The sequence below is a fragment of the Bubalus kerabau genome, chromosome 10, assembly GCF_029407905.1.
Source record: "Bubalus kerabau isolate K-KA32 ecotype Philippines breed swamp buffalo chromosome 10, PCC_UOA_SB_1v2, whole genome shotgun sequence".
NCBI lineage: Eukaryota > Metazoa > Chordata > Mammalia > Artiodactyla > Bovidae > Bubalus > Bubalus kerabau.
In genome coordinates this window covers 83,906,146-83,924,841 of record NC_073633.1, presented here as the reverse complement: position 1 = coordinate 83,924,841, position 18,696 = coordinate 83,906,146, and the positions used below count along the sequence as shown (strand labels likewise).

The 18,696-nt window shown below is 35.2% G+C and overlaps 1 protein-coding gene across 8 annotated transcripts in view; it reads right to left on the bottom strand.

The window, feature by feature from the left end:
- Positions 1–18,696, bottom strand: part of GPHN (gephyrin) — a 526,998-nt gene that overhangs the window by 101,372 nt on the left and 406,930 nt on the right. For all 8 annotated transcript variants that reach the window (XM_055538377.1, XM_055538378.1, XM_055538379.1 and 5 more), the window contains one exon: positions 6,035–6,172. In XM_055538377.1, coding sequence (XP_055394352.1) covers positions 6,035–6,172 — 138 coding nt within the window. The remainder of the gene's footprint in view (positions 1–6,034; positions 6,173–18,696) is intronic.

The following is an 18,696-nucleotide window of genomic DNA, read 5'->3' as shown; positions in this document are numbered from 1 at the left end:
TGTACTCATACTAAATATAAGGAATTCTATCTTTAAGGTAAATTAGATCTCTATTAGATTAGTTCTGCTTTTGGAGTTGGTATCAAGTTAACTTACCAGCAGCATTTAAGTCTCTTCAAAGAGAAAAACATGTATTACCCCAAGTTTCTTTTTTCCTTAAAGGCCTAAGGCAAGGGAAAGGATTTGATGAGAAATATGCAATTGACTGGAAAATGGTAAGGGCTTCCAGTTAGCAGCAAATATAACAGAACTGAAGGATAAATGTAAATACACACCAGCAAGTATATCAATATATATCAGTAGGATTCACGGATAAGGCAGTGACTAGCTCTTCCAAGCAGTCAATATTAGATTTCATTCAACGTCTCACCAGATGATCGATTTGGGAACTTACAGAGTATGTAGTAGTGCTGCAAAATACTTTATTACTTGGAGGTGTCTCTCTTGCTTACATTTAAATACTGTCATGGATCTTAAACCATCTCTTCTCTTTGCCCATAGGTGGAGCCGAAGTACTACTGTTGATAAACGTTGGGCGTGTGGTTTCAGAAAAGCAGCAGGCAGCAGTAGACTAGATATTAATAATATGACTGGTTAGGCACTCACGAAGACCCCTTGTGTGGGGGAGTTATTTTTACAGTTACACAATTGAGTAAAATTAACTCACTTAGAAAAAAATCAGACCTATAACGCTGGCTAAATCATCCCTATGTCACAAACAGGTAGACTAATCTTCCTATTTCATACCTTCTTCTGTGAATATTATTATATATTTTCACATACATACTTTTCTCTTTTAAAAAGTATTATAAATGTATCTCATTTTAGGTCAGAAACAGGGAGAAGTATGTCTGCTGTGGTCAGTATTCTAAGAAGGATACTTCACTGCCTTAAACTGAGTTCAGTAAAACTTAAAGATTCCATCTCTAGAACTGCTTAAGTCTTTTGTGGAAATACAAAGAACTCAGGTCAGAAACGCCAAAGTCTTTGGTTATAAAGTCTTAAAAAAAAACCCTAGAGCTTGTAAAATAATGCTCCTAAGAAAGCAGAAGCCTTTCTATTCAAACCTTAGTTTTTTCACTGTTAACTGAAAGACATTAGGGATAACAGGGAATTCTAGAATATTTTAATCTGCTTTACAGCAGCTAGTACTGCACCAAGTATGAATTTATAATGTATTCACATCATGTATTTTATAAGCAAAGATGAATCATAAATGGTAGGGTGACAAATACTATCTCCATTGGTATTTCTCTTCCAAGAAACCAAAGGAAAGTATGTTTAATTAGTAGAGCACTTGCTCCTTAAAGGTCTTGCTTGCAGACAGGAGTTGAAAATAGTAGATATAATAAAGGACAGCTCAGAGACAGAAGAAAATTCACCTGTAGTCAAAACACATTAAAATAAACAGTAAACTTTGCATATACATGCAATTCTAGGTTCTTATTTTAGAAGGATAATTTCCATACTGATTTGAAACATACTCTGCTGTAATTAAAAATTACAAGACGCTTAACTCTTTGGAAGAAAAGTTATGACCAACCTAGACAGCATATTAAAAAGCAGAGACATTACTTTGCCAACAAAGGTCTGTCTACTCAAGGCTATGGTTTTTCCAGTAGTCATATATGGATGTGAGAGTTGGACTATAAAGAAAGCTGAGCACCAAAGAATTGATGCTTTTGAACTGTGGTGTTGAAGACTCTTGAGAGTCCATTGGACTGCAAGGAGTTCCAACCAGTCCATCCTAAAGGAAATCAGTCTTGAATATTCACTGGAAGGACTGATGTTGAAGCTGAAACTCCAATACTTTGGCCACCTGATGTGACAAACTGACTCATTGGAAAAGACCCTGATGCTGGGAGGGATTGAGGGCAGGAGGAGAAGGGGACGACAGAGCATGAGATGGTTGGATGGCATCACCGACTCAATGGATATGAGTTTGAGTAAACTCTGGGAGCTGGTGATAGACAGGGAGGCTTGGCAAGCTGCAGCCCATGGGGTTGCAAAGAGTTGGACACGACTGAGTAAACTGAACTGAACTGAACTGCTGTAATGGAATGAACAGCGGACTAGGAGTAAAGAATCTTAGGTTCTAGCTGTTTTTAATCATAACAAATTTTCTAAGAACATTATTAACCTCTTTGGTCCTAAATTTCTTTGCCTTTAAAGTAGAAAGATTACTTGATCTCCAAATCACTTTCTTTTTGTAAAATTATAAGTATTTCATATATTATACTGTTAACATTCCTTCACAGATTTACCCTATATATATGACCTTGAGAGCATCACTTCCAAGCACTTCTGTATAAATGATTTAGTCTTAGTTTTCTGGGATTCTTGCTGAACCTTCACAGAGATATAATAAGTAATTTTAGAGATCTCACAGTGGCAAATGACCTCAAAGATTCATGGATTCTGGATCTCTCTTAGGAAATGTGCACATCTCTCCACAGGCTTCTGTAATTGTAGGTGTCAGTGTATTGGCAGAGGCAAAATATTTGGAATCCCCATCCCCATACTTTTCCCATTTAGTGATTGATAGATGAAACTGGATAGTTAGAGGTGCATTCAGCTGAAATCAGAATGAACCAAGAAGGTTTGTTCATTAAAATGCAAACATCCCTGGAAAAGATGACAGCTACAGTGAGAATGAGTTTCTAATCTTTTTCTGGGGAGAAATCTCTTATCTTCGGTAAGAGAATTATAGGCCATCTCTGACTCACAATTCAATTTATAGTGATTCACATTTAGATCACTCAACTTTTTATATGCATGTTGTTTATTAGAGCATTTATAACAGAGAATGATCAAATATGCCAGTCATTTCTATTATAAAACACATGAACAAAGTGCTGTGGGGACGTGGTGGAAGAAAACTCAACTCAGCTGGTGAAAGGGAGGAGTGGACACCAGGAATGCCTTCATGGAGGAGAGCTTCTTAAAATTTACTCTTAAAAAACATGTACTGGGGAGATGGGGAGACGTTGGCCAAAGGGTACAAACTTTCAATTGTAAGATGAATAAGATCTGGGGATCTCACATAAAGCATGGTGACTATAGTTAATAATGCTGTATTGTATACTTGAAATTTGCTCAAAGAGTAAATCTTAAGCATTCTTACCATACACACTCATACACAGTCGGTAACTATAAAGTGATGAATGTATTGATTAGCTTGATTGTGGTAATTATTTCACAATGTATATGTATATGTATATTCAACATGGCTGAATACCCTAAAGATATACACTTTTAACTTACTAATTATGCCTCAATGAAGTCAGACCAAAAAAAAAAAAAAAAAAAGAGTACACAGTGACCGAACAGAGAAATAGGATAAAACTGTTGTAAGCAAAAGACAGTAGAGACAATGGCTTAGAGATAAGAGCATAAGAGGTAAGGAACAGCATGGCAAGTTTAGGGGAAAGCAAGTTCTGATGAGAAAGAACTGAAAAAGTAGGAAGAAATTAGATTACAAAGGGCCTTATATGACATATTAAAGAGTTCTGAATTTTATATGGAGTTGTGCGGAATACTACTGAAGAGCTATATGCAGGAATGTTAATATTAAACTCGCCATTTGAACAGATTACTTTGGAATCAAATTGGAAAATGGATGGGAAGATGCTAATTGGGGAAGCGAAGGTTGTTACAATAATCCGGGAAGCTAATAATATAGACCTAAATTAAAATGAGAGAAGTGGGAATGGCAAATAAAGGATAGATTCAAGAGGACGTAGAGGAAATGAGTATTGTAGTGGTAAAGAAAATAAGTTTAGTAACAGTGATGTTAAATTTAGTAGCAGCAGGTATCCATCTGTTGTATGAGTTTGGAGCTCAGGCAAGGTCTGAGGAAAGATATAGATTTAGCAATCACTTAATAGGTGGTACTTGAAACAACTGGTATATGTTAGGTTATCTGAAATACTGTGTAAGATTTGAAAAGGGCCAGAGTCAAGCTGAAAAGAAAGTTCATATTCAAGGAATTGACAAAGGAAGGCAAGCTTACGAAAGAGCCAGTACAGGAAACAAGTGCCACACTGTGTATCTGTCTCTCTCCTGTACTACACAGTAGAACCATAGGGTGGGGTTTCATTTTATTCATCTTTGCATACCTGGACTTAACACAGGGCCTGGTATTTAGCAGATTTTTAATAGATACTTGCTGAATAAATTATATTTCTATATATGGTACTGTTTTCTAAACACCTAACTAAAGTGCCTAGGAGGATTAATTATAACGCTCTTTTGCATTAAAAACCAAGTGTGATCCAGCTCAAAGGCTGAATGCAAACCTAACTATTATTTCTCATCATCATGGGTGGAAACACTTGACAAGAGTTAACCATGCATGAAGAGGTTTGCTTACTTATAAGTGACAACTGATTTGATGAACAAATGAAGGAGAAACAAACATACGACAGGAAAAGAGAATCCATCTGACAGTATTTTTTTTTCCCTAGAGGAGAAATAGAAATGGCCATTTCCAGTTCTGTTTTTTTTCCTTAAAAGTCCTGGAATTTCTGTCTAAATGTGACCTGGCATCACAGTGAGATTCTTTTAAGGACTGATAAGAGAAACTACCCTGATATTACAAGAGGCCAGGTATGGTTAACTTATTTTTATATAGTGTAAAGCACTGTTAAATTTTTTCCAACTTAATTTTACATTCATATTTTCTGAAGATGTCTTCGTACTGACTGACATAAAAATATCTAAGTAGCTGCATATAATAACAGAAAGAAACCATTTCATTAAAATTGATTTCTGAAATCACACAGTTAATTTCTAATTCCCCACTTTAGTTTTACTATCTTTATTTCCTTTAATGAGAAATAAAACAGAACAAAAGAATAGGTTTAAACCTAATGACATACATGTCTAAAAGGATGTAAGTCAAAGAAGTAGGACAGGTGTCAATTAAAGCAATTTTTGCCTAAGTAGGGCCAGAGACCAAAGAGCTAGCATTTGGCATTTAATATTTCACTAGCTTTAGGCCTTTTAACATAATTTTATCTACTATTATTTTCTATATGTTAATATTGGCCGAAGAGCATTATCATGTAGAAAGAGAAGAACGTTGAGTTTTTTTCTTTTTTCTCTTTTGGCTTTGCCACACAACTTACAAGATCTTAGCTCCCTGACAGGGACTGAACCTGCATCACCTGAGTGAAAGTGCTGAGTACTAGCCACTGAACTGCCAGGGAATTCCCGAGAATGTTAAGTCTTGAGTCTTAATTCCATTCCTTTTCTGCTGTTTTGAGTTTTCTTGTAGAAAAATTAAAGTGCTTGTATAGATGTTCTCTAATATCACTGAAATTTGACTATTTACGATCTATGAATAAAGTCATTTATTTGTAAAATCAATACTTCTGCATTGTTTTTATTTGTACAACAAAAACAATTTAGAAACTACATCTTATTCAGACTGCACCTGAACTGGATTTTTAGAAAGGGAAGTAGCTGGTTAAAAACTGGAAACACTGGGGAATACTACCTTTCCATTATCTTTCCACAAGCTGGTCTCAATGTGCTACTAAACTAAGAGCAGAAAATGAGAGGATAGATGAAGCAGAAAAACTGAGATCAGACTGGCTGCTCAGTGATCCACAGATAATTAATGTAGTATTTACATTTAGAAACATGATTTTCACAAATGAAAATCATTACCAGACACATTAGTTATCTCTCACTTCTATCAGAAAGGACATAAGGCAGACCGCAGTCAACTATTCTCCTCACTCAGTGCTGACAGCCCTCTCTTGAGAATATTGATATTTTGATGAATAGGAGAAACAAAGTTGAATTTTTCCTTTTTTTTAATGTAAAGGAAGATTTATGAGTATTTTACTCTATATACTGTTAGATTGATCTTAGAGTTGAATAGAAATAAGAAGTGAAAAGAAAGATGGTAATAACTGTGATAAATGGTTAATAACATTTCTTTTTCAGGAAAACTGTGTATTAGTGTTAGAGTAATCTTGTTTGGAAAAGAATGAAAATAAAAGGCAATGGGCAAATATAACAGTACCTCGGTAGTTGATGATTTCTGTCCCAAGCACCGGAGTCATCTCCAGGACTGTGATAAAGGCTTTGTCCATAGATGTTAGAGGAAAAGGAGACATGCGGTGTCTTCTAGCCACCTTGGTGATATCGACAGCACTGTGACCTAAACAGGAAGACAAGTAACTAAGAATGTGATGCTGAAACCTGATTAAAAAGTGGGAATGGCTTATAAACAACAGCAATTCTCAGTCTTCATTTCATATGTCCAGAAATGAGGATTACAGGGGGAAAATTTTTCTACTGCTCCCCAAATATAGCCTGCTTTGGCAGAACATTAAATTGTTAGTAATTTTATATCATGTAGCAAAAGCTAGTGAAGTTTAATGATGATACTGGCTAATTCTTTCTCAGTGCTTAGTACGTGTCATGGCATTAATCTAATTAAGCTTCACAACAACCTAAAGGGAGGTATCATTATTATCCTTATTTACAGATAAGGAAAATGAGGTTTACATATCTTGGCCTAAATCGCAAAAACAAAAAACAAAGAGCTAGGATTCAAACCTAGGTAGCCATGCTTTAGAGTCCATGTCCTTAGTTAGTATACTGAACTTTTAATACTCCATGAGCCAGTTAGTGAAAAGTAAAATATACAAGCTTAAATTTATTTAGAATTTCATAGGAAATTCTCTTTCTTCTAAAAAAAAGTCATAGAAAAATATTAGTTATGTACTCCCAATATAACCCTATCTAGTGTCATGGCATTAATATTACCCATATACTAAAACTTCTAATTTTATATCTTCAATCCCAACCTCTACCTTCACCTCTAGGTTTATATGTCATCCAAACAGTTGGTGGATAAGAGTATATATTTACAAATGTATAAGTCATCAAACATGCACTTGAGTGTGCAACAGGCAACTCAAACCTAGCATGTTCAAAATCAAACTTTTGATTCCCCATCCTCCTAACCTACCTATACGATGTCTTATTCTCTTGCAATTCCCATCTCAGTAAATAGAAACTCCATTCATTAAGTTATTAATCCAAAACCTTCGTGACATCATTGATTTTTCTATTATTATCAGAACCATATCTAAACTACCATTAAAATGTCTCTAAATCCCATCATTACTCAACATCTCTAATAATTACTACAATAGTTGAAACTATCATTTATTTCCCGGGAAACTGAATAGGGTCCTAACTGGTTGCCCTGCTTCTATCCTTGTCCCATTATAATTTATTCTTCACACAGCAGTTACAATAGTCCTTTTAAACTGTAAGGTGAATTGCATTCATCTCTGCTCACAACCCTCCAATGACTTTCCAATTCACTCAGAGTAAAGTCTTTGCAATGGTCTACAAAGCCCAACATAAACTTTTCTCCTATCATTTCACCATTGTTCAATGTGCTGTAGGCATACTGGTTCCTTGCCTGAGAAAGACAAATATGTTTCTCTTCAGGGTCTGTATACTTGCCGTTTCCTCTACTTGGACATTCTTCCCCAGATATTATGGTTCCATTCATCCCTCATTTCTTTCAGGTCTTTGATAAAATATCACTTCATCAGAGGCCTTTGCTAGACATCCTATAAAGAATATTACCTACTATCACTCTTTATTCTCCTTACTTATTTTATTTTTCTTTGTGAAAAAAACATATACATACATGTATGGATATTCACATCTATATACTTATATAACCTTCTAATGTCAGCTTCATGACAGCAGCAACTTTGTCTTTTTTAGTCAGTGTTGTTATCCTCAATACCTGGAACAGTATTTGGTACATACTAGACAATAGTTTTTGAATTAATGAATGTATCATTTAATGACAGAAAGGGACTTCTTAGAGTACAATATCTTCATGCATAAGTATACCTGGCCTTTTCTTTGAAATCTTAAAAGCCTATAGCTCAAAGGGTTAATATAAAAGGAGTAACTGCAAACACTGTTGCTTGGCTATCCTAACTAATATCCACAATTCACTTCTTCTGCAGCTGCCTTTCACCTGAGACTGGCCATATAATATGTTTATGGCCACCTAAGTTCTGGCCAGCAAGATGTAGGAAGTAGTCCCTGGGGGCAGGCTTCCTACTACAAATAAAAAGATAAAGAGATGAAACTTTAAGAGGAGAATATGACTAGCTACTAGGAGGTGCTATAGTCATTTTCAACTATGAGACTAGAAACCCATAGAGTGAGTATGGGATACAAGGAAAGGAAAAGATCCAGAATCCCTGATGACAGTGTTGAGCTACTGTACAACCCCTGGACTGCCTGCCTCCAGGCTTTTGATATGTTAAGACAAATAAGCTCCTATTTCTTAAGGGGGCAACAGAGGATGAGACAGCTGGATGGCATCACAGACTTAATGGACATGAGTTTGAGCAAATTCTGGGACATAGTGAAGGAGAAGGAAGGCTGGCATGCTGCAGTTCATGGGGTCACAAAGAGTCGGAAACGACTGAGTGACTGAACAACAATGACTGTATATATCCCTCAGAAGTCTGCAAGTTCCTGGTCATTGTAATTTATTTAATTTAGTCCTCCCATCCCACCTCCAGAGGCTACTTCAGACATATTCACTGAACTTACAGGTACTGTCCCATACTTTTCATTCTAAGACAAATGACATTGTCATAAGTAGTCAAAGAAAAGACATACAATATATTTATACTTATTTCTCATTCATGGGCAATCATGAAATTACAAAATTTTTAAACCTTAAGGACCTTAGAGATTATTTAGTGCTAAATATGAAAAAAATTTCTACTTCAAGGTGAACACTTAGAGAAGGATTTTGTGTGATTCATCATTTACCTATAATTGAACTGTAAATTTATTCACAACTTTCACTGAAGTCCTTGTTTTGTCATTAAATATCATCAATACAAATTGTCACAACCAGTATAACTGAAAAGCATGATAGATGCCTCTGCATTTTATTCAGATTTATAGATCTCAGATCTGGTCTTTTCTAAGATATTCTTTACTCTCTTTATGGTGATAATTATGTATAATCTTATAAAAGCTTTTTTTTTTTTTAAAGTTTGGTTTCTGAGGGGAAAATTACACTTTTTAACTGTACAGAAGCTATTCGTTGAATGTGCTTTGTAATGGAATTTTTCTTATTAGAAACCAAGTTTGATTATCTGTGATATACACATCCATTCAACAAATATTAACTGAGTGTATTTTATGAGCTAGGCACAGTTATGTACTCAGTCTACACAGACTAAGATACAACCTGCAATGAAGAACGTTTCAGTTCAACAGAAAGGAAAGGTATGTAAGTAAATAAAAAATAAAGGCAGGAGGATATTAAACCACCTGATTGTTCTCTAGAGGTTGGTATTTTTTTTTAAATTAAAAACTGCATACCAATTTCCATCAACCTGGAAAAATATTTCCTGTGTTTATAATAATTTTGTACTTGCTTTTATTTTTCTTATGGCATGTACCATTTTCCACCTTATGGAATAGACATTTAAGTATTTGCCCTGCCTATGTTAGCCTATCATAAACTCCCTGAAGGCAGAACCTGTAAATCATTAATCTGTGCATCTTTTGCCACTTTTAGAGTTATGCTTTCCTTATAGTAGATACTGAATAAATCCTTGAGGTATGAATGAATGGGGCTTCCTTAGTGGCTCAGTAAAGAATCTTCCTGCAGTGCACAAGACCCAGGTTTGATCTCTGGGTTGGGAAGATCCCCTGGAGAAGGGAATGGTTACCCACTCCAGTATTCTTGCTTAGATAATTCCATGGACAGAGGAGCCTGGTGGGCTACAGTCCTTGGGGCTGCAAAGAGTTGGACATGACTGAGCATCTAACACTTTTCATGAATGAATAACACATCCTCAAACAAAGTCTAAAGTTGGGAAGGGAGAAACAAAGTGTTGCTTCCTTTTCTGCCCTGTGCTTCTCTAAGACCTTCTGTATTTGTCAGTTCTCTTTCACAAAGTAATTGTGTCACTAGATACATAATCCAAACTTTGATGCTAATGAGTTAACACTCGCCCCTCACTAAACTGTTTGAGTGTCATCAGAGCAGACTTCTGGATAAAATAACTGAAAAAAAAGTCTCAAAGGAGAAGTACTTTAATTCTCTGGCACATCAGCAAGTGTGTGCATGTGTTCTCAGCAAGTGTTTACTGAGCAACTTCTATGTGCCAAGAGGCTTCTTCCCACTCAAGACCCACCCAAGATCACACAGTGGAAATAATCAGCTACTTCACCAGTAAAGAAGGGCTAACTTGGTTGTGTAAATATGAGAAAAGTAGTATTTGTGGCTTACTGTCTACATACAAAAAATAAAATTAATGAAGTAAGTAAATAGTTGTGCTTTTAAAAATTGAAGTGTGGCTAATTCACAATGTTTTGTTAGTTTCAAGTATACAGCAAAGAATATATATAAATGTGTGTGTGTGTATATATATATATACACATATATGTTCTTTTTAAGATTCTTTCCCATTATAGGTTATTACAAGATATTGAGGATAGCTCCCTGTGTTATATAGCAGATCCTTGTAAAAACTATCTATTTTATATATAGTGTGTGTATATGTTAGTCCCAAACTTCCAATTTAGTTCCGCCTCAACTATTCCTTTTGGTAACCATAAATTTGTTTTCTATAACTGTGAATCTATTTCTGTTTTGTAAATAAGTTCATTTGTATTAATATTTATACAAAGTTCATTTGTATTAGATTCCAGAAATAAATGATATCATATGATATTTGTTTTTTCTGGATTACTTCACTTAGTAAAATCATCTTTAGATCAATTCATGTTGCTGCAAATGGGATTTCATTCTTTTTTATGGCTGAGTAGTATTTGATTGTAATACACACACACACACACACACCATCTTTATCCATTTCTCTGTAGATGGACATTTAGATTGCTTTCATGTCTTGGCTATTGTAAATGGTGCTGCAATGAACATTGGGATCCATGTATCTTTTTGAATTAAGAGTTTTGTCCAGCTATATGCACAGCAGTGGGAATGCAGGATCATATGGTAACTTTTATTTTTAGTTTTTAAAGTAACCTCCGTACTGTTCTCCACAGCAGCTGCACCATTTACATTCCTATGAACAGTGTAGGGGGGTTCCTTTTTCACCCTCTCCAGCATTATTTGTAGACTTTTTAATAATGGCCATTCTGACTGGTGTGAGGTGAGACCTCATTGTAGTTTTGATTTGAATTTCTCTAAATAGCTGCTGTTCTTACGTAAACGGAATTACTAAATAACATTAACATTCTTCGTTTTGTTGTATCCCTTATCACACGCAGGGAGTCTATGTGTTATGTAAGATTCCATTTAGCAAAAAAACTAGCTAAAATAAGTTTGAAAACTAACGTAGGTGATTCAGTATTCTCATTTTCAGATTGAAAGTGGACAAACCATGCTCGAGGGTCAGCCCCAGGGACACACACGCAGAGGAACGGGCAGCTGCAGGTACAGGCTGAAGGAAGCACAGCATCACCAGTTAGCTCAGGGGCTCATATGAAGGCCTCTCATGGGCTGGCATGGGGAAGCTCATTTATTAGGAGGCATACATTTCCAAAATAAAGTTGGTAAGTAAATACTTGTTTCTTTTTTTTTTTTGGTTTCCATTAAAAAACATAATTTCAACTGTTTTCTGATGATGATACCAGTGATTTAGAAGAAGCTTTAAACTGAAAGCTTCACAAAATTTAAGAATAGTTATCTCTGACTTTTCTTATTTCGCAAGTTACAACCGCAAAGCACTTCTACCTATCCAGGACTATTGCAGAACTCAGTCAGACAGGAAAAAGGATCAAGAACTATTCTATGCCAAACCTTATCCCTCGTCTTGATTTTGAGCTCAAGTAGAAATCTGATAGAAGAGAAAAAAATTGGGAAAAACAGTATGCACTTTTGTCTCTGTCTCTTACACCAGATGAGTTAATACAGCCTAGCAGGCAGTTTTCATCGAGTGGTCCATAAAATCCATTTACCTAGAAGTAGGAAATGAAGGAACGAACAATTGTTAAAGAGTAAGAAGGTTATAACAAAAGAAAGTCTGGGTTTTGGACAGAGAAGATATCCAAAATTTGGATAGAACTTTTCCTATAAAACAAAAGCTATTTCACAGCCATAAATATATTCTGATGGCTACCTTACAAATGAATACTAATAGTCACAAAGAAAATGTAAAGGTACTTAGCTCCATTCAATTTATGTAAACTAAAATGAAACAAAACTAACAAATGTGAAAATGTGTCCTGAGAAGATTATACCAAAGAAATATTTATTTAAGTTTATTCAAAGAAATATTTATTTAAACTTATAATAGTAAAATTTTCTGGTGATGTATGGTAATGATGTAGGCAGACTAGCTACTCTGACAAAAAATAAACTACGAGGTAGTTTAGGATATGGGATCCTTATATGGGAGTAGGGGTGGTGGTGGGAAAAGGAAGTCTAGACATCTTCCCTACTTGTAGATGTCCAAACTAAGCAAAGAGTAACAGGCTGAATTTTTATAACACCTACATTGATGGCATTCTTATATGAGGGGTTTAATTTTCTGAAGTAGATTTGTGGGATTAAAGCAATTCTAAATTAGCATGATCTAGAGGTTTCTCTAGTAAGTTTAGGCTTCCATTAATAAAATTTAACTTGTCTCATTTATATTTTTCTCATGTATAGGTTCAGAATTGGGGATGATTATATGTGAGTTCAGAATCTGCAGATAAAGTACTTAAAATATTACTGAGATTTTTCTATCTTGCATGCAGCATTTATAACTAAAAAGACAATATATGATGTTCACTCAGGATTGCCATCATCAAAGACACGTTTAAATGCTAACGGCAATGTCTATGTTGTACACGGCCTTTAAAGGGACAAAAAAGTACAAACGGATTTCTTTCTATTGAGTAAACTAAGGTCTTTGTTAAATAGCAGTAACATTTTTCTTATGGCATAGCCATATTAAATGAAACTGTGTATACCAGTGGAATGACTTTTTCCCATTTCAAATGCATCCTTTTTAATCTGCCAATTCTTAATATACAATGTTTCACCTTGCCTTGAAAATCCATTTTTTAAATTAGAAGTAAATGAAGAGAAGATGCTTTCAGGTGACAGAACAGAAAATAATAGAAACAAGATGTTCATGCAAGTTCTTCTTGATTAAATTCAAAACCTCAAGAGGAAACTTTATTCTTCAGAACAATCAGTAAAAGAGTTCCCAAACTACCCAAAGTGTAAATCATTATTCATTCTTTAGATACAGAAAATCTCAAGGGAGAGACCTGGTCTGCCCTATTAATATTACTGCCTCTGTTTCCCATGGTATCTGCAGCTTCAGTTTCTTGTATTTCTATTTCCTGGTTCTTTCTGAACACAAATCACCTAAGATAATGAATAACTTTCCTGGGAAGCTTAAAAAGCAAAGATGATAGTAATTTATTCAGGTTAAATAACTAGGGCATTTGGTAATTCAGAGAATGTGTGGCTCATTCGATACAAATGTGGCTCATGCTATACAAAAAGCATTTAGTCTTTTATATAAATCTCAAATTAAGAGGAATCAGGTCCAAACCTCTAGGGAAACACTGGCAATGATAGTGTTTGCAGGCTCAGGTCTACAGGGAACTCTGTATATCTGAAAATAAATTTCTTATATTGCTTTCAGTTTAATACTCTTTTTCTACCTGTTTATTCAAGATAATGAGCCTCAGAATATTGAGTTGGCCAAAAAGTTTGTCTTTTCTGACCACTGTTATGAAAACCCGATGGAACTTTTTAGCTAACCCAATATTTCTGATAAAACCTAAAAATCATGAGGGAAAGGATTGTGTTAATTTGTATAAGAAATATTAAAATAAAGTACCCCTGGAATTTATGGCCCTCAAGATACAAAACAAGGCATTGTTGTCACAAAATGTTTACTCTAAAATTTTTATCAATGGTTCACTATCATCGCCAGGATAAAATTCAAATTCATTAGAATAGTATACAAAACCTTTCTTGCTTCCTTTTCAGTCATCACACGTTACTCCATCATTCAGAAAATTAATAATATTGTAGATATTGGAATACACTGCACTATTTCATATTTTCCTGCTCTTGTATGTTTTCTCTGCACAGAGTAAGTTTTCTCTCATCTTTTTGTTTTCATGGGAAATTATTTTTCTTTCACAACTTTCTTTGGTAAGCAAATATTCAAATAGTGATGAGAACATATATCAAAGGATCTTAGAGTCAATATGAAAAGATTCCCATTAGTCAAACCTGGGACAACTTAAGCATCAAAATAAATTAGGATAGTAACAGATAATATAATCTATTTAATAAAACAATCCATAAAAAATTAAAATCCATGAGTATTAATAGTATAAAGTAATGATTAAATAAAATTCTTCATTACAGCAGAATGACAACTGATCAATGAAGAGAAAGAATTAGAAAGTCACCACTTGGCAACTATCATAGTAGTAATTGGCTCAATAGCAATAATTGCTTCGGGCTTCCCTGGTGGCCCAGATGGTAAAGAATACGCTTCCAATGTGGGAGACCTGGGTTCAATCCCTGGGTTAGGAAGATCCCCTGGAGGAGGGCATGGCAGCCCACTCTAGTGTTCTTGCCTGGAGAATCCCCATGGACAGAGCAGCCTGGGGGGCTATAGTGCATGGGGTTGCAAAGAATCGGATATGACTGAGTGACACAGCACAGTACCATAATTGGTTCATAGTAATAACTGGAGTAAAAATCATCAACGGATACTAAGACTAGAAGATGAAAACCTCAAGAAAAACAATATATTTATATAGTCTCAACATATCTCCCCACAAGATTCTTATTAATCACAATAGTGATTTTATAGTGGAGAAATCTGGCAGATATTACCTTAACCAAGTGATCAAAGTTAAAATCACCAGTAATGACCTCATGAAATTCCTAAGGATGTACTAAGAAGGACATGAATTCACGTATGAGGTATTACTGTCAGAGATGCATAACCTGAACCAAACTATCAGGAAACATCAGAAAAGTCTAAATTTGAGGAACACGCTACAAAATAACTCTCCCACACTCTAAAAATGTCAAGGTCATGAAAGACAAAGAAAAACTGAGGAACTGTTCCAGATAGAATAGCCTAAAGACACATGATAGCTAAAAGTAATGCATGATTCTGGATTGGATCCCAGATCAGAAGAAGAGAATGTTTTTTCCCCTTTGGCTACAAAGAACATTATTAGAAAAACTGGCAAAGTGTGATTTGAATAAGATTACATAATAGTATTATGGCAAGGTTCATTTCCTGATTTTGATAATTATACTGTGCTTAAGAATATTATTTTCTTTTTTAAAATCTTCTTCCATTTTTAAAAAAGGACATATACATTTGAAGCATTAAGGGGCATCATGTCTGCAATTTACTCATAAGCAGTTCAGGAAAATATGTATATTAATATGTAAAGAGAAATGGCAAAGTAAATGTGGCAAAATGGTTAACACTTGTGGGAAACTGGGTGAAAGACATACAGGAATTGTTTGTACTATTTCTTGCAGCTTTTTTAAAGCTAGAAATTACTTTAAAATTTAAAAAATTAAAGAAGTTTTTTAATGGTCCTCCTTTTATGGAGCAATGCATGACCATTCCATTTTTTCCTGCACTGAGGCACTCTAAATACTGTATCTCAGCATTTCATTACATATTGTATTCATTATACATATCTTACAGTAATTATACTTTTTTATATACCTGTCTGCTTTCTTAATTAGATTATCAGCTCTTTGAGAAAGGAAAAGATGTTTTAAGTCAAGGCCCAATGATACTGTGCACATGTGGTCACACAGAAAATTTTGGTGAATGAGTTTCTAAATGTTTGATTTCAATCAGCCTAGAATATATAGATTTCCAAAGAAGATGGGCTGTAGAGATGTATACTACACACAATTTCAAACTCTATTCTGTTCATTAATTCAATGTTCTTCTTATGAGAATGACTCCTTTTTCAAAGACAGCTGTAAAGTAAACATTTGTTAGCAATGGAGTGAACACTGGGTTTTCCTCTCTTTACCTTTTCATTAAAAAATAGTGAGTTATTGTGGTAGGGAAAAGAAAAAGTAGAATAAAAATAATATGGTAATTGTCACTTTTAGCTAAGGTTAAGTAATCAGGGAAATGGGAAAAAAGCTAATGCATGTACTACCAAGCTAGAAGAGAAAATGAGAACACTCTAAACAACACTGTAAGTAAATCCTTATCAGTTACTTCTGAGATCAAGAGGGTTACCCACAGAAAAATTATAAGGCCAAAAGGAGCAAAAGTAATTCACTTCCCATGATCAGGTGTGAACTGTTTTCCTTGGGCTTTTATTTTAAATTTGTCGCATACAGGTAAGTTAAATATACAAAATTAAAAGTAAACCGGTGAAGAGCTGCCATAACAGGGTAGAGATGGAAGTGAAGAAAATGGTTTTAGCAGACATAATGATTAAAAAGAGTAGCTAAAGTAACACTAGAAAAAAGGATAAAATTACTTTAAAGAGCTTTAAATGTAGGAATCAAGTGTCAATATTCCTAACAAAGGAAGCAAAGTGTTTTGAGTTGAGGCGGCTTTAGATGATCAACAGGAGTTCTTCATGACTGTCTTTATAGGTCTGGATTTCACAACAAAGTTTCTTAAGGACTGAGGGTTCTTAAGGAAGGTCTCAACTCAAGATCCCTTGTTCATGCCCTTACTAGCAGCACTAATGCTTTATATACATTAAGAATTGTGAGTTCTGGTTATAGCCATTATGGCAGCTTTCAGCTTTAGACACAATCTTCCCCTTTTCTGCCCCCATCTTTCATCAGACCTTTTTATTTGCTTATGGTATTGGTAATTACCTTTTGCTTTGCTGTTAGTTCTGGTTCAGGAACATAAACCTCAGAGCCTGATTTATATTTCTGATGGTTCATCCCTGTCTTGCTATATGATTTCTGGTTTGGTGCACTTTGCATCTCTAAACACTAGCTCCCTTTGTGAGGTGGCTAGAAACCCCCTTTTTGACCTTGAGTAGTCAAAAAAGCTGACCAAGAATTCTCTTATTTCCCAAAGAGCCTGTCAGGATACAGTTTTAGATGTAGACACACACACACACACAAATGAACAAACACAAAGTCAGCTAGTCAGCTTCCATTTCAAATGTTTTCATTGTGTCAGTGTATTGAAATGCAAAGTTAAAATTTTGTTTTCTTCAGTACTGAAATGCAAAGTTAGAATTTTGTTTTCTTCATTAGGTCCTTGTTTTAAACATTCCCTAGACAAAGGTAGAGAAAAAGTAATTTTTCCTTAGAAATCAAAAGCTATTAAATCTTTAAAAGTAGAATCTGACAAGTTCCTTTTAGAGTTCTTTTAAAGTATTAACTAATTAGTCTCTATAATGGCCTGAGAAAAAGGACCAAGAGAAGTTAAAATTATCTTTGCTATTAGAGAAATTTTATCAGCTCATAAAAGTCTCATTCTCTTAATCTTTCCTTTATGGTGCTGTTTCTTATATTATTAGGTATAAGCACAAAAGCTTCAACTTCCAGAATGCCTATCCTATATGTTAATTTCAACAACAGACTAATCAAAAGTAAATTTTGGTTCATATCTTGTAAGAGGTAAACACTGTTAAACATGGTCTTTAGGCAAGTAGTAGATGCTAATTTGTATGGCTGAGATACAAAATCTTAGAACAGGTAATCAGAGAATGAAGAAAATGTGAAGACTGAGTCAAGTGTCCTTGGTGAAAACAAATCTAGTTTTTAAGGTATTTTGCACAATATGGAGATAGAAACTAAGCAGTTTACACTTATTGGGCACTTGATATGATCCAGGTCTTTCCATAGGTTTAAAGAGTAGGGTTAATTCACCATTAATTCTGCTGATATGAATGCTGTAGATTTAAAATGTATACATCATAATACGATTATAGCTTAGAAATAAAGTACAATCCAATGTATAGGCTAGAATAACATAATTATATATGTTAGTGTTAGTTATCTTTAAGTAATAGGATGAGAGGGGCTTCGCTGGTGGCTCAGCGGTCAAGAATCCACCTGTGATGCAAAGACACAGGACAGGCGGGTTTGATCCTGGGTCAGGAAGATCCCTTGGAGGAGGGCATGGCAACCTACTCCAGTGTTCTTGCTGGAGAATCCCATGGACAGAGAAACCTGGGGGGTTACAGTTCATGGGGTTGCAAACAGTCAAACACGCCTGAAGCGACTGAGCTATGCATGCATGCACAATAGGATGCTGCTAAGTCGCTTCAGTCATGTCCAACTCTGTGCGACCCCATAGACGACAGCCCACCAGGCTCCCCCGTCCCTGGGATTCTCCAGGCAAGAACACTGGAGTGGGTTGCCATTTCCTTCTCCAATGCATGAAAGTGAAAGTGAAAGTGAAGTCGCTCAGTTGTGTCCGACTCTTCACGACCCCATGGACTGCAGCCCACCAGGCTCCTCCATCCATGGGATTTTCCGGGCAAGAGTACTGGAGTGGGGTGCCATTGCCTTCTCCACAATAGGATGAGAGTGAATTTTTCCCTACTTTTATTATTCAGATTCTTGACTGCTACGACAACACTCAAAATATTCAATAAATGCTATTTATTTTGTAATAATTATTTTCTTAGTCAACTCTAGTTAATATCTTCCAA